Here is a 14303-nt window from a genome sequence, read left to right as displayed (position 1 = left end):
GAGATAAAGTCAGCTCAAAAAATTGCAAAGCGTCATTCATCAATTCCTCAAATGTGGTCGAAGTGTCTCTTACGTCATTGCTACGGCCTCTGGTTTATCTGTCTTCCCGGTTATGTGAAAGTATGTCATTCAAAGGTCAGGGCTCTTCGGACTGCTTGTGATGTACTGAGAAGGATGCAGGTCAAGAAACTGGAACCACCAGATGAGGTGTGTAAAGTTGAAGAGCCTAATGTTGGCTACGTGTCATTTTTTTGAGTGGGAAAAACATTATATAACCAAATCGAATTATCAAGGAGCAATGCTTGTTTATGACACCTGTTTTCTCTTTTTTTTTAAATGATGATGAAGCATTTGGTTTGTTCATTCCCTCTATTTTAGTTTCCTTCCTCCACAGTTTTTGCTTTGTGCCCCTGAATGGGTATAAACTGATTTTTGGCATTTATTCAATTCTCAATTCAAAGGGGGTTCTCAAGCAAACATAGATTTACTGCTGAAACAACAGCAATATTAGCCCATGTTTTCATCAGATTTCCTGCATTCTCTTGCTCTTTGACATTAAAATATTGCTTGAACTGTTATTCACTCCATTAGTGACAAAAGGCAAAGGAGGAAAAACCCAACCCCCAACCCCAACCCACCAATTTTCCCCTGCAACCGCTGCAACCGTGTCTGCCTGTCCCGCATCGGACTTGTCAGCCACAAACGAGCCTGCAGCTGACGTGGACATTTACCCCCTCTATAAATCTTCGTCCGCGAAGCCAAGCCAAAGAGTGGGAACAGTAGCACTTCCAGTTTTCAACATGGTAACAGGCCATTTTGACCCATGAACCCATGCCATCCAATTACACCCAATTGACCTACACCCCCAGTAAGTTTTTGAATGCTGGGAGGAAACCATGGGAAAAAACCCATGCAGACATGACCAGAAAGTATTAACTCCTTACAGACAGTGCTGGATTCGAACCCCAGTCCCGATTTCTGGCTCTGTAACAGCGTTGTGCTAACTGCTACACCAACAATGTTCCCCCTTTTGCATGATTTTGCTGTCTATAAAATTTATTCCCTGAAATAGTTGTTGTTTTATCATCAGGCTTATTTTATTTTTCTTGGGAAGTTCTCCAAAATTAATAATGATTTGTTTCCTTCTTGGTTTTGTGGGTTTTAAGAAGCTAATGAGGCCAATAAAGGAGTGGCAGACTCTTCCACTGGTGCAGTGGTTGGTGGGTAATCAGTAAGGGACCTGCTCTGTTTGCCACCCATGCTGGGCCCCTGCATGTTGCCAAAGCCATGATCACAAAGTTTGTAATACCATCCCAAATGCTCCTCCACTTGAAGTGGTCAGGATCAAAAAATTCCTAGTACCAGAGCGATGTTTAATTTCCTCAGGGAGACTGAGCACATCTTCAATATTTTTTTCTTTTGCCCACCTCATAATGTTTAACTATAACAGACCTCAGAATAAAATATCTTTTTTTAGAGTCTGATGTCAGGACTGAGTGATGTGGCCTGTCCATTGAAACTGATTGAGTGTGACTGGGAACTCAGTACCAAGGAATTTGGGAGAGGTTACTTATCCTTCCTATGAATGTAGATTTCCAGAGTTAATACTGTAGTAGTAATTTTCCAGTGACGCCGTTAGTCCAAATCTTGAGCATGTGGAAGGTCAGGGATCACTGCTGTGCAGTGGACCATGAGTTTTATGTCTGGTCTGACCTCAAAGAGTAGAACTGCAGAGGGTCTTTCTGTTCTCCACCAGAGGGTAGATCATAACTTGGGTCCTCCTCAACTACCTCCTCCCTTCCTGTCCTTAATGAGGCATAATGAACATTTCCCAGTATGCTTGGCACAACTCAAAACGTGCAGTGAGCACCATCTCCCTTTTAGTCTTGATGAATTGATAATAGAATCATTCTCGATGCAAACCAGCATCAAATACAGCTTCTGTTCTCGATGTTATCTACTAGCAATAAAATTTGTTGGACATCTAAAAAGGTGCAAGATTAACTAGTAGATTTCTCTAATTTAACTCCTTGCATGCTGCATTAGATAAAGTTATGAATCTAGAACTTGGTGTTGAAATCCTACACGGTGTCATGGTTCATTACAATTTAAACCAGGATCTCAGACGTAATCATGCAATGTTGTGAGGTGTATCTAACACCTGAGTAACTGGGAGAAATGGCACATTCAATGATGGATCTCTCAATGACAAAGCTGTGTTTTCTGTTATAGGTATGTTACCGTGTTCTGATGCAGTTATGTGGCCAGTATGGACAGCCAGTACTAGCTGTCAGAGTCCTGTTTGAGATGAAGAAAGCTGGGGTTCACCCCAATGCTATCACATATGGTTACTATAATAAGGTATGAGATGCTACAAATTTACTGAGACTTCTTGGTGTATCTTTTATTGCAATTTATTTTGCTATTCTTCCTTAACACTATATCATCCTTGACTTGTACTTCATGATTCAGTAAACTCTAGTATAGCCATTGCCAGTACCCCGTCTTAAGAAGTTTGAATCCAACTGCCTGAGATTGGTTTGGACCAGTAGAGTCGTGCGTGGGAAGGGTGACGCCATTCTGAATATTCCCTCAGTGGGAAAAAGGTGATATCTGCTTAATGGTCTCAATGAATTCTTGTGTATTCTTCTAAATCTGATCATAGAAGTATAAATAGCCCATTCAACCCATCGAGTATGCCATTCCATTTAATCACAAGCTGATCCATTTTCCCCACAGTCCCACTTCCCAGCCTTCTCCCCATAACCATGATGACCTGGCCTCCACAACCTCATGAGGCAACAAATTCCACAGATTTGACCCTCTGTCTGAAGAGTTAGGCACAAATCTGAAATTGTGGCCTCTTGTGCCTGACTCTCCCGCCATGAGAAACAACCTTTCTACATCTACCCTGTCTATTTGAAATGCTTCAATGAAATACCCACTTATTCTCCTAAATTCCTACAAGTACAGACCAAGAGCCATGAAACACACCTCATATGATACTCTTTTCATTCCCAGAATCATCTTTGTGAACCCCTCTGAACCCTCTCCGATGTCAGCACATCCAAACAATTTGAAATGCTCACCTTGAAGCAATAGCCATTCTGGCTTTAATTTATTATGTCATAGAGTGGCAAAGATTGGATCAGTTTAATTATGAATCAGTGCAGTATGAGTGATCTACAAATAGCACTCCCATAAAATGTATAAGTTTCAGAACTCCATTTGGAAGTAAAACTAATTTGTTAAAATTTGAGTTAAGCAAGAAAATCTGTGGATGCTGGGATCTAGTGCAGTGGTGGAGAAACAGTGTATGCCTGATGTCTACAAAAAAAAATCACTTTTGAAAAGTAAAGAGAATCAAGCTTCTGGACTTCAATCTAAAGAGCAATTAAATTGTAACCAGTAGAGTTCTGGTAATATAGCATTCTTGCGACTGGCAGAATATCTGGGCTATATTGTTACATTCCTATTTAATGTGCATTATTATCAGACTGTTGCATTTGTACATTGTACAATAAACTCATTATCGTTATACCAACACAATTTTATTTGACGAGGGATTGCAGTCTTGAAATGTAGACTGTTTCCTTTACTACAGATGTTGCTTGATAGGCAAAGTTTTTCCAGCACTTATATTTCATTTTTTTTTTAAACATGTATATTTTTTCCATGAGGCTGGTACATTTTAAAGAGAGTGGGGAACAGCCCCAGTGAGTTTAAAGGGAGCAAGAAATAGAACCTGAAGCGTTTCAGCTCATAATCTTCAGCATGTATGGTGACCCAGATGTTTTAGACAAAGACATACAGCATGGTAACAGGCCCTTCCGACCCATGGGCCCGTGCTGCCCATTTATACCTAATTGACCTTCAACCCCAGTACATTTTGAAGGGTGGGTCTGATGGGAGGGAAACTGGAGGCCCCAGAGGAAACCCATACAGACCCAGGGACAATGTACAATGTACAAACTCCTTATCGACAGTGGTACATCTGAGCCCCAGTCGCTCTAACAATGTTTCACTCACTGTGCTGCCCTGATGGAACCCTTGGGATTTCTGAACCATTAGGGGCCAGATTATTAGAGCTTGATCAACGAGTCTTTGTCCCCTCAAAAGGAGATGACTTTATTTTGAAAAAAGTGCTACATTACTTCATAAAGTAATAATGTAGTAAGATCTGAATTTAATGATAAACATTCTGTTGACCTTGCTTAGGCATCAAAGCAAAATATTTCATCCTTTCTAGATTTGTAATCCTGTTTGATTTGTGCAGGCGGTTTTAGAGAGTACTTGGCCATCAAGTAACAGAGGTGGATACTTTCTATGGATGAAGCTAAGAAATGTTGTACTTGCAACAGCTCAGTTCCGCAAAGTTTTGAAAAAAGCTCCAGCAAACTCACTGCAGACCCAGGTGCTGTCGGGTAAGTCTCAGTTATCAACAAGTGAACACTGCGGGATTTGGAGAGCATTTATTGTTCAACTACCACAGTGTATCCAGAAGAAAGTTTAAATAACCAGAAAAGTTGTCAAATTTAGTCAAGGGATTGCAATTTTCTGTTCATGATCAACCACACTGATCCAACACTCCCCCCCCAGCCCCGTTTCGGTTCCCATACGGATCCCTTCTTCCAAATAAAAAAAATTTTACAGGAACACTACAGTATCCCATATAGCTTTGCTAAGTTCTGTATCTTTGGAAGGATAGTTGTGAGCTGCTTTCTTCAACTAATGTAACCACTGTTTCAGAGTTGGAACTCTTGAGAATCCATTGGTGAAAATTAAACAATGACAACGTCTACTTATTTAGTGGAATTAGGCCTCAGTCATAGAGCTATGAGGAATAGTGCAGGATCCATACTGCTCACTGTATCTCACTAATCAGTGGCATACAGCCATCTCATCCCATTTGGTGTTGCCCAGAAGTGGCACTCAACGGCAATGAAATTGTCCCTCTCAATCGCGGGTCACACCTGACTTAAACCACCAAGTCACATATGCCTGTGTCTGAAGCATGGTGGTATTGAAGAACACACAGCAAGATGTGAGTTCTGCCGAATGAATCAATGTTACCCATGCGTTCTTCTCTGCCGAACTATGTGCCAGTTTAACCACTTTGAGTAGGAAGGTTTAATTAAGCACTCTTGCATAAATCAAACCATAATCAAGTATTTTCAATTAATTTGAGGATCTTATAATTTTAAAAGTATATATTTTTATTAAATGGTGTTTGACAGTTTAGCTGGAGAAGAATAATTGAATTTACTGGATTGAGTGAACTGAGTTAATACTTCAGGTGATTCAGCAATCACCTCACTCTACCCAGCTGTGTTCTAGTTTTCTAAACCCTTGAGCCCAGCAATCGCTTCGTCAGTTATATTACCACTGTTATTAAAGTTGGATGGATGCTGGGGATTAATTTATAGAACTTGAAATAAATGAAAGATGTGGAATTTTGAGAGTGCTTGGTGATTCCCTTATGACCCAACACATTGAGCCCATAAATAAATGAACACCATTGATCAAGAGGATTGCAGATTTGATTCCCTGGTTGATGGGTGACCTTAGCTCAACAGGGTCAGTGCCCGGGGGTCAAGGAGAGGCACCAAAAGTCACACTTTCCAGTCTGATCCTAGTTTTAAGGTCCTTGATGAGGGATTACAGATGTGCAGGATTATGATCAGACTCTGGTGCAGCCCCCCGCAGATAAATATTATAGTCACACTTACTGTAAGTGCAAACATTGAATAAATAATGTTTGTTGGCCACATTGATATCTTTAGGATGGGAGGGCAGAAAATGAAACTGCCTGTTCTAATCTGGGACAACAAACAATCTGCTGGAGGAGCTCAGCAGGTTGGGCAACATCAGTGAGAGAAAAAGGACGATCATCATTTTGGGCTGAGAGATGAAAGGTTCTAGCGTGAAACATTCTTTCTCTCCCAATGATTGTTGCTTGTCCAGCTGAATTCCTCCAGCAGTTTGTGTTTGGACCCAGACTCCAGCATCTGAAGTCTCCTGTGGGTCATCATCCCCTGTTCTAATCTATCTGTTCTTTGAGTAGATGGCAGCGATCTGGATGCTGTTAGTCACGGCAGCATGGATAGTTCAAATGAAACTAATGTTGTGGAGCAGCCCCAGTTCAACTCTGAACAAATGAAAGTAGATCTCACTGATGATAGATCTAGTACAGGTACGTTTTATGGTGTCATCAGTAATTATTGACTTAAAATTCTCTTTTGTTTTGTTCATTGCTTCTTGCTATCCCTTCTGGTCTATGTTTGCTTGCACCCATCTTCTCTGGATTCTGATTTCATCATGACCACATTAACTCTTCCATGTTCCCCTTTGTTTTCATCTACCATCTTCATCCCCTTGTACACTATTGCTCTCTGCACACAGCTAGGCTTGGCTCTAGCTCGAGCTATGGATATGGCAGTCAGGAGTCCTTGTATGAAAGAGTTCCTTGTCTCCCTCACTGGATTTCCTCAGAACTGAAGGATATCCATGTGTTTTCAGGTAATTCTCCAACTTTTTGTCTCCTTTCTGTTTCTGCTTTGTTGGACTTGCTCAGACTTGATTTTCTTCTTGTGTGTTTTAATATTTTTTCCAGATGTGATGTGTATGAGTGGACAAATAGTGTCAGAGAGTTGAATAATTTCAAAACTGGAGCCTTATCATGCCTCTCCATCTAGACTATCAGCTTAACCTTCCTTTCTATTATTCTAAATAAGCTTTAATGCATAATTTATTTTCTTTTTTGCCTTGTTAACCTGTGATTGGATCCCCTTACTCCTCAGCCCCACTTGGATGTGCACCTATCAGTAACTCCTCAGCCCCACTTGGATGTGTACTTATCAGTAACTCCTCAGCCCCACTTGGATGTGCACCTATCAGTAACTCCTCAGCCCCACTTGGATGTGCACCTATCAGTAACTCCTCAGCCCCACTTGGATGTGTACCTATCAAGTAACAAACTACCTTCCTACGTGTGCCACTGAATACACTACTTCACCCTTGTGTTCATCATCTGCTGAATGTTTTCCATTCTGCGAGTTTGCTACAGCCCTCTTGTAACTTTCTATAGTCCTCTTTAGCATTGTATCTCCAAAGTCTAAAGCATCAGTATTCCCACCGTGAACCTTGCACTCACCACCAGTCACTGTGAATTGCTACCCTTCACACCCACCCCCACATTTTGTTATGAAGCCACCTGGCATCGCATTCTGCTGCTTGCCTTATGATTCAGTATTCTTGAACTTTTCTCATGTGTTTATTGTGCATTACCTTGGAAAAACCTTGTGACAATCTTGATAAATGATTTCTGAATTTCTGTCTGTTTTCTGTTATTATCTTTCACTAATTCAAGGTTAGACAAGTAAGAATATATTTGTCTCTCTTTGTCAAAAGTCAGAAATTGCTCTATGATTATTTGCATTGTATGTTCCTGTAGAAAACCATTGGAAGTGTGTTGGAATAAATTTCCAGCCAAACACTGAGTGCATGCACTTGAAACTTGCTCAGTATATCCAGCTTACACTCCAGTGATTCTAACAGCATCTGCAGAGTAAATCTTTAAAAAGGTCCAAGTTAATATAATCTTGATTAAGGGTCCTTTTCTGACTGAATACAGCATTTGCCAAGAACAACTCGCATCTGCTTGTTTATGCATTGGCCAAGATAATGCATGAATTTCACCGAGTATTGTCCCAGGCAATTCAAGTTCTCTTCATTAGCTAGCCCTGTCATCTCTAGAATCCGCCTCTGCCAATATATCTGAGACCAGTCATCCAATTGCAGCCTCACCAGTAGCCTGTACATGCAGCAGAACATAGAACATCGCAGTACAGTATGGGCCCTTCGGCCCACTAGGTTGTGCCAACTTATATAAAGCTCCTTCACTACCTGAAACCCATATCCCTCTATTTTTCTGGCATCCATGTGCCTGTTCTATGCTCCCTCCACTGCCTGACCTTCCTCACCATCTCACTACACACTGCATCAACCTTTCCACCATTTGCTCTATTCTCTGCCCTATCATTCTGTTTCCCATCCCCCTGCCAAACTAGTTTAAACCCTCCCCAAAACCTCTCTGCCAGGAAATTGGTCCCCTTCCAGTTCAGATGTAACCCGTCCCTTCTGTACAGATCATATCTTCCCCAGAAGAGATCCCGTTGATCCAAAAATCTGAACCTTTTCCCCTACACCAATTCTTCAGCCATGCATTCATCTGCCATGTCGATCTATTCTCACCCTCGCTGGCATGTGGCACAGGCAGAAATCCTGAGATTACTACACAAGGTACTGTCTTTCAGCTTCCTACTGTATTCATCTTCAGGACATCATCTCTTTTCCTACCTATGTCATTGATACCAATATGTACCATGACTTCTGGCATCTCACCCTCTCTTTAGAGGACGCTGTGGACCCGATCCAAGATATCCCTCACCCTGGCACCTGGGAGGCAACAAACCATCAAGGTGTTTCTTTTGTGTACATAAGTAACTCCTGCCTGTCCCTCTAACTATTGAATCCCTTATCACTACTGCTCTCCTTTTCTCCCACTGAGCCACAGGGCCAGGCTCAGTGCCAGAGATTCGGTCACTGCAGCTTTAACTTTTTTCCCTCCTCCACCACCCCCCTCCCTCCCCAACAGTATCCAAAGCGGTATACTTACTATTGAGGGGAATGGCCACAGGGGTGCCCTGCACTACCTGCTTGCTTGACTTTCCTTTCCCTCTCCTGACAGTCACCCAGTTTCCTGCCTCCTGCAGCTTTAGTGTGACAGCATCCTTGTAGCTCCTGTCTATAAACTTCTCATTCTCCTGTATGAGCTGAAGGTCATCGAGCTGCAGCTCCAGTTCCATAACATGGTCTCCAAGAAGCTGCATCTCGTTGTGCTTCATGCAGATGTAGCTATCAGGGAGATGTCTCCCAGAATTCTCACAACAAACACTCCACTAACCCCTTTGCTGTTCTAACTACTCTTACTTTGGCCCTAATACAAGGTCATAGAATAATTAATAATAAACTCTCACCAGTCTTACCTTAGTCTCTGCCTCTTTTCACCGAAGCCTCTTGAGCCAAAGCCTCAATGCCCCACTCTAAGTCTAGTCCACTTCCATGATGACCATTCCCATGGTAGCTGTTCCACTTATATCACTCACCTATTTAAAGCAGCCTGCTCTTAAATTCATCCCTCTCACAAGGAAGGTCAATATTTAATTTTTGTTCCAGCCCTTGACGAAGGGCTCAGACCTGAAACATTGGCTACCCTTTGCTTCCTATAGCTGCTGTGTAACCTGCTGAGTTTCTCCAACACACTTGTGATTTGCACTCAGCCCTAGCATCTGCAGACTTTACTGTTTAATTCCATTTGCCTTCTTGATGGGCTGTTGGTGCCAGCCTATACAAGGCCATGCACAATTATTATGAGACTTCCTTATTCCTGTAATTATTCTCTTGTATAAGAGCTAACATGCCATTTGCCTTGTTTGTGGCTTATTGGACCTATGTGTTGGCTTTTACCAGCATGTCCCTTTTGAGTATCCAGTATTTTACTCTTTCGTAGATGCTCCTCTTTCCTGAACATGCATCAAAGTGGTGAACTCCACAACTTTGCATGTTGATATTTGTCAGCCATGTTCTCGTTCACCTACTCAGCTTATTCACATCCTCTTGAAGCATCTTTCACCAAATTATTGATGTACACAGTCTGTGAGCACCCATCTCTGCAGTACTCATCGCTACCTGGAGAAAGAACGGTTTATTCCTACCATGTATGTCATTGTATAGGATGATCCTCAAAACCTAAAAATGTCACCTTAAAATTGGGTTGTCCAATATAAAGGGTCTAAAATTCTTACCTTGGTGACGAAGTTGCCACACCACTGCCAGCTCTGATGCAATCTCACGCATGCCCCATTAGTTAGTTGTGAAGTCTCAGCGCTCCTGCAAGAGGTCTGTCTGCCCAGTCCAACTGCTCTGTACAGACTTCAAATGGCCTGTTTCAGGAGCCGATAGTGGTTTATTTTAAAATAACCAAATAAAATTTAAACCTTCAAATGATCTTTTATTATTAAAATGTTGTGATTTGGCTTTTAATAGCATCCACTGGTCAGCAGTAAGTGCCATATTTGGGCAGCCATCTTATACATAGGGTATATCTCAAAACCAACATCTTAGGTGGAAATTCTGGGGGCCATCTTATACAGAATCATCCTAGACAATGGCATATACTGTACTTTCTGTTTTCCTTCTGTCACCTAATCCTCAATGCAGTATATTGTCCCCAGCCCCACGTGCTTTAATCTTGCACACCAACTTCTTGTGCAGAGCTTATCAAAAGCCTCCTGTAAGACCAAATACACTGGCTCTCCCTTATCTACTCTGCTGGTTGTATTCTCAAAACTTCCTGTAGATTTGTTAAGCATGATTTCTCTTTCAAAAACTCACTAGATCCCATTAATGCTTTCCAAATATTCTTTTATGATGGATTCTACTTTTCTGACAGCTGCTTTTAAGGATGTCATGAAGTTTTTGTGAAGGTATTTGTATATTAGTGTTAAGATATTTCTATTTTGTTTTGTCTAAGGTGGACAGTCAGATCTGGGATACAACTCCTTATCAAAAGAAGAAGTTAGACGGGGGGACATACCTTTGGCCTCTGGATCTGAGCAGTCTTCCGTGTGTCATCTGCTGGAGAAAGATGACAAGAAAGGGAGCGACTCCAGTTCATGTACATCTCAACTCTTGTAGTTTTCACATTTTTGTAAAGGGATTGTATTTCAGAGTGGGATGAATCTGCTGTATCTGTACAGGAGACTGTAGAGGCTGCACTTGTAGAACTGTGCACAGATCTGGTCTCCTTAGGGCAGAGGAGGTTCACCAGATTCATTCCAGAGATGAGGGGGTTAGCTTATGAGGAAATTGATTAGTCGGGCTATACTCATTGAAGGATGATTAGGGATCTTATAGAAATGCATAGATGAAAGGAATAAATGAGATAGAGGTAAAGAGGTTGTTTCCATTGGCAAATGAGACTAGAATAAGGGGATGTAGCCTCAAGATTTAGGGGAATAGATTTAAGAGGAGGAATTGCATTTGTGGAATACCCTGCCCAATGATGCCAGGGCACTTCCAGAAGAATGAGAGGAGGAGGGGGGAGTGAAGTTTCTTTAAAGAGGTAAAGTCACTGTGCAAAGCTTTCTGAAATGTAGCGTTGTTTTGTTTCTGATAATTGCCCAATAATGAACTAATTGTTGATTTTTTTTTTTTGCATTGCTTTCCAGTATCTGAGAATGAAAGTGCAAAGGGCAATGGAGACGGTCTGTCCCAGCTTGAATTTCAAGGGGCCATAAGTAACTTGAAATCGGTATCCAGCATTGTGAAAATGCACTGCAGCTTTGAGGCAGCTGAGCCAAGCCTCAGCACTGAGGAAAACAATGGTGTGTAATCCAGGCCCTTGTTCCTTATCACAGTTGGACTTACAAATTATCATATCCTGCTCCATTACCACTTTTAAAATTGTTCAGTTCCTCTAAGCAAACATTTAACAATGTTTAAAAAGAATTTAAAACTGAAATCATAGAATTGCATAGAGCAGTCCAGTACAAGCCAGGCCCTTAGCCCCACAATGTCTTTGGCAGACATGGCAGATTAAACTCCCGATGTATATCCCTCGAATCCCTGCATATTAATACAGTAAACCTCGTTAGAACGCGAAAGTTGGGGTCCAAGATTTCATACCGAGTCACGGAACAGATGCATATATGTGGCTGGAGACCCACCATCTTTACTGCCTCCTCCGTTCAGGAACAATTCATACCCAGTCTAGCCTCCATGTAGTAAAACTGCAGATATCGTGGTTGAAGCTGGTGAAAATCAACAGGTCAAGCACTGTCGTTTATAAAGTTTGGGGTCCACAGACACCCGCGCTATAAGCAATTCCGCGGATTAACGAATCGCTTTCTAACGAGGTTTCAGTGTATGTCTATGTAGCAGCCTCTTAAACACCACTCTACTTCTGCCAGACCATTCCAAGAATCTACCATTTCTTTATTTCAAAAAAATATCTTTTAAACTTCCCGCCACCCCCCAACTGAATCCATGAATAGGTACAGCTACCTGCAAGGTAGAACCGGAATCCACACATGTATAAACTCATCATCAGTGAAGCAGTCACTGCAGCGGGGAGGTGTCTCTCATATTAAGTCTGTAAAGAGTGCATACGCTCTCCCCGTGACCTGCATGGAATTTCTTCAGGTGCTCTGGTTTCCTCCCACCTTCCAAACCATTCGGGGTTGGTAGGTTAATTGGGTGTAATTGGACAGCATGGGTTTCATGAGCCAGAAGGGCCTTCACCTATTTTTTTTGTTATATTAAAAAAAAATTGCTGTGGCACCAGATGCTCACAGTTTGGTGTGTCAGTATTCAGCAGTGAGGAACAATGAAGGGAGCAAAAGTTCTTTCTCCTCAAACAAAACAATGATGCTAAAAATATGAAGTAAAGCAGAAAATGTTGAAATTACTCAGCCAATCTAACAGAAACTTTAGAACCAGCACCTATCTGATGAAGGATTCAACCCAAAACTTCAACCTTGTTACTCTCTTCACGGCTGCTCCCAGGCCTGATGAATTTCTAGCATTTTTTTTAAATCTAAAAACATTATTAGATGTGAAGTGGACTGAAATGAATTTCAGTGTTTACCCACAATTGAAACTATTGACTTTTTTGTTTACAGAGAATGCAGCAGAACTTGTGTTTGCCACATCCTTTAGTAAAGCCACGTGTCCTGCTCCTGGGCTAATGAACAGCAGCAGCTTCCGCAAGAGACACAGAAGTGCCGTGGAGTCTGGTGTGAAGGATCAAATGGTGTGGGGAGGAAGGGGCCGTAACTTTAGTGGTGATGTTTTTGCTGACCTCATGGTGCACAGAAGAAGCGTGGACAATGACCCCAGGGAAATTGCAGAAAAATTGGGTGCTGATGCCAAAATCCTCTCAACGGCTTTGCAATTGGCCACGAGACCAAATACATTACAAATTAGCAACCCCAGGCATGTGCTCAAACAGCCAAGCTTTAGCCAAGAAAAGGAACTGAGTGATGAAGATACTCCATTTGAATTGGATGATACATCAACTAATATGGAAGATAAAACAGACTCTCCTGCCATCTTTGATTTGGAAGATCTTGACAGTGAACTTGATCATGTAAAATCTCGTGGAAAACCTGATCAAAATTGGAGTCAACCACCCAAGCAGTTGCAGGGAAGTCTAAGTTTAGGAGCAGGGGTTAAACCAGCAGAAAGAAAGGGAGTTCAAAGAGGCTATGACCCCCTGTCTCTTCTGGTTGCAGAAACTGATCAAGAGAAAGAGGAGGATGAAGAGGAAGACTATGATAAATGTCTCTCTACTCCTTCAGCCCGTCGAAATTTGGCTGAAGAAATAGAGATGTACATGGACTCCATGAACAGCCTTTTGTCTAGTCGCACACCTAGCTTGGACTTCTCAAAGCCAGAGGATGACAGTGCATCACTTAAGACCAAAATGTTGCCAGTAGTAAAGGGATCAAGGAGATCCAGTCTTCCATCAGGCTCACCCAGACCAGCAGGGCTCTTGCGCTCCAGAACATTTCAACCACAAGCAAATGTCAAGCGAAGAGACAGACTTTGGTCTTCACCATCATTTTCTCCAAGTAGTCACAGGCGAGTTGGAGCTCAAGAGACGGGTGGAGCTTTGAACCTCATGTCTCCTCCACCTCCTCTTAAATTAGACTCATTATTACCACCCACCCTTGATGTGCTAAGGCACAGTATGTTCTCAGCTGGGAAGGGAGTGGCAGAAAAGGCAAGCAAGTTATACACCAAATTGACAGCCTATGTTGGACCCATCAAAGAAAATGGCAAGGTAGGAAAGTTTAAACTGTATAGGCATTTAAAATGTCCTCATGTTTCCTTGAATAAATTTAAAAGAGCGAGGATGTATTGTGTCCAACGGTGTCTAAGGTCGGCACTAGGGATTGTGCAGATATATTTTCTCTCAGGCCAGAGCCTGTCTGATGAATTGTTGGACCTTTTAAAAGGAGTTCAATCTTTAAGATTGTGGGAGTTTTTTTTAAAGTCTTCTACGTGGATCTTAGTAAATGCTGGAAAACGTAGCAGGTCAGGCTGCATCTGTGGAGAGGGAAATAGTTAATGTTTCAACTCCAAACTGAGAGAGTCCCTGCCCCGTTGAAGGGTCTGCAACCTGAAACATTAACTTGGGGTTCTCTCTGCACTGATGCCCCCTGATTTGTTGAGTTTTT

General features: G+C 42.0%; 1 protein-coding gene across 6 annotated transcripts in view; it reads left to right on the top strand.

Annotated features, from left to right (window-relative positions):
* dennd4a (DENN/MADD domain containing 4A) overlaps positions 1 to 14303 on the top strand; it is a 108607-nt gene that overhangs the window by 73024 nt on the left and 21280 nt on the right. For all 6 annotated transcript variants that reach the window (XM_069910995.1, XM_069910994.1, XM_069910993.1 and 3 more), the window contains 7 exons: positions 1 to 207; positions 2233 to 2361; positions 4277 to 4424; positions 6065 to 6193; positions 10595 to 10738; positions 11292 to 11447; positions 12744 to 13906. In XM_069910995.1, coding sequence (XP_069767096.1) covers positions 1 to 207; positions 2233 to 2361; positions 4277 to 4424; positions 6065 to 6193; positions 10595 to 10738; positions 11292 to 11447; positions 12744 to 13906 — 2076 coding nt within the window. The remainder of the gene's footprint in view (positions 208 to 2232; positions 2362 to 4276; positions 4425 to 6064; positions 6194 to 10594; positions 10739 to 11291; positions 11448 to 12743; positions 13907 to 14303) is intronic.

The sequence above is a fragment of the Narcine bancroftii genome, chromosome 14 (genome assembly GCF_036971445.1).
Source record: "Narcine bancroftii isolate sNarBan1 chromosome 14, sNarBan1.hap1, whole genome shotgun sequence".
NCBI lineage: Eukaryota > Metazoa > Chordata > Chondrichthyes > Torpediniformes > Narcinidae > Narcine > Narcine bancroftii.
Note: the sequence above shows the minus strand (reverse complement) of the source record. Positions and strands in the feature narration are given on the sequence as shown.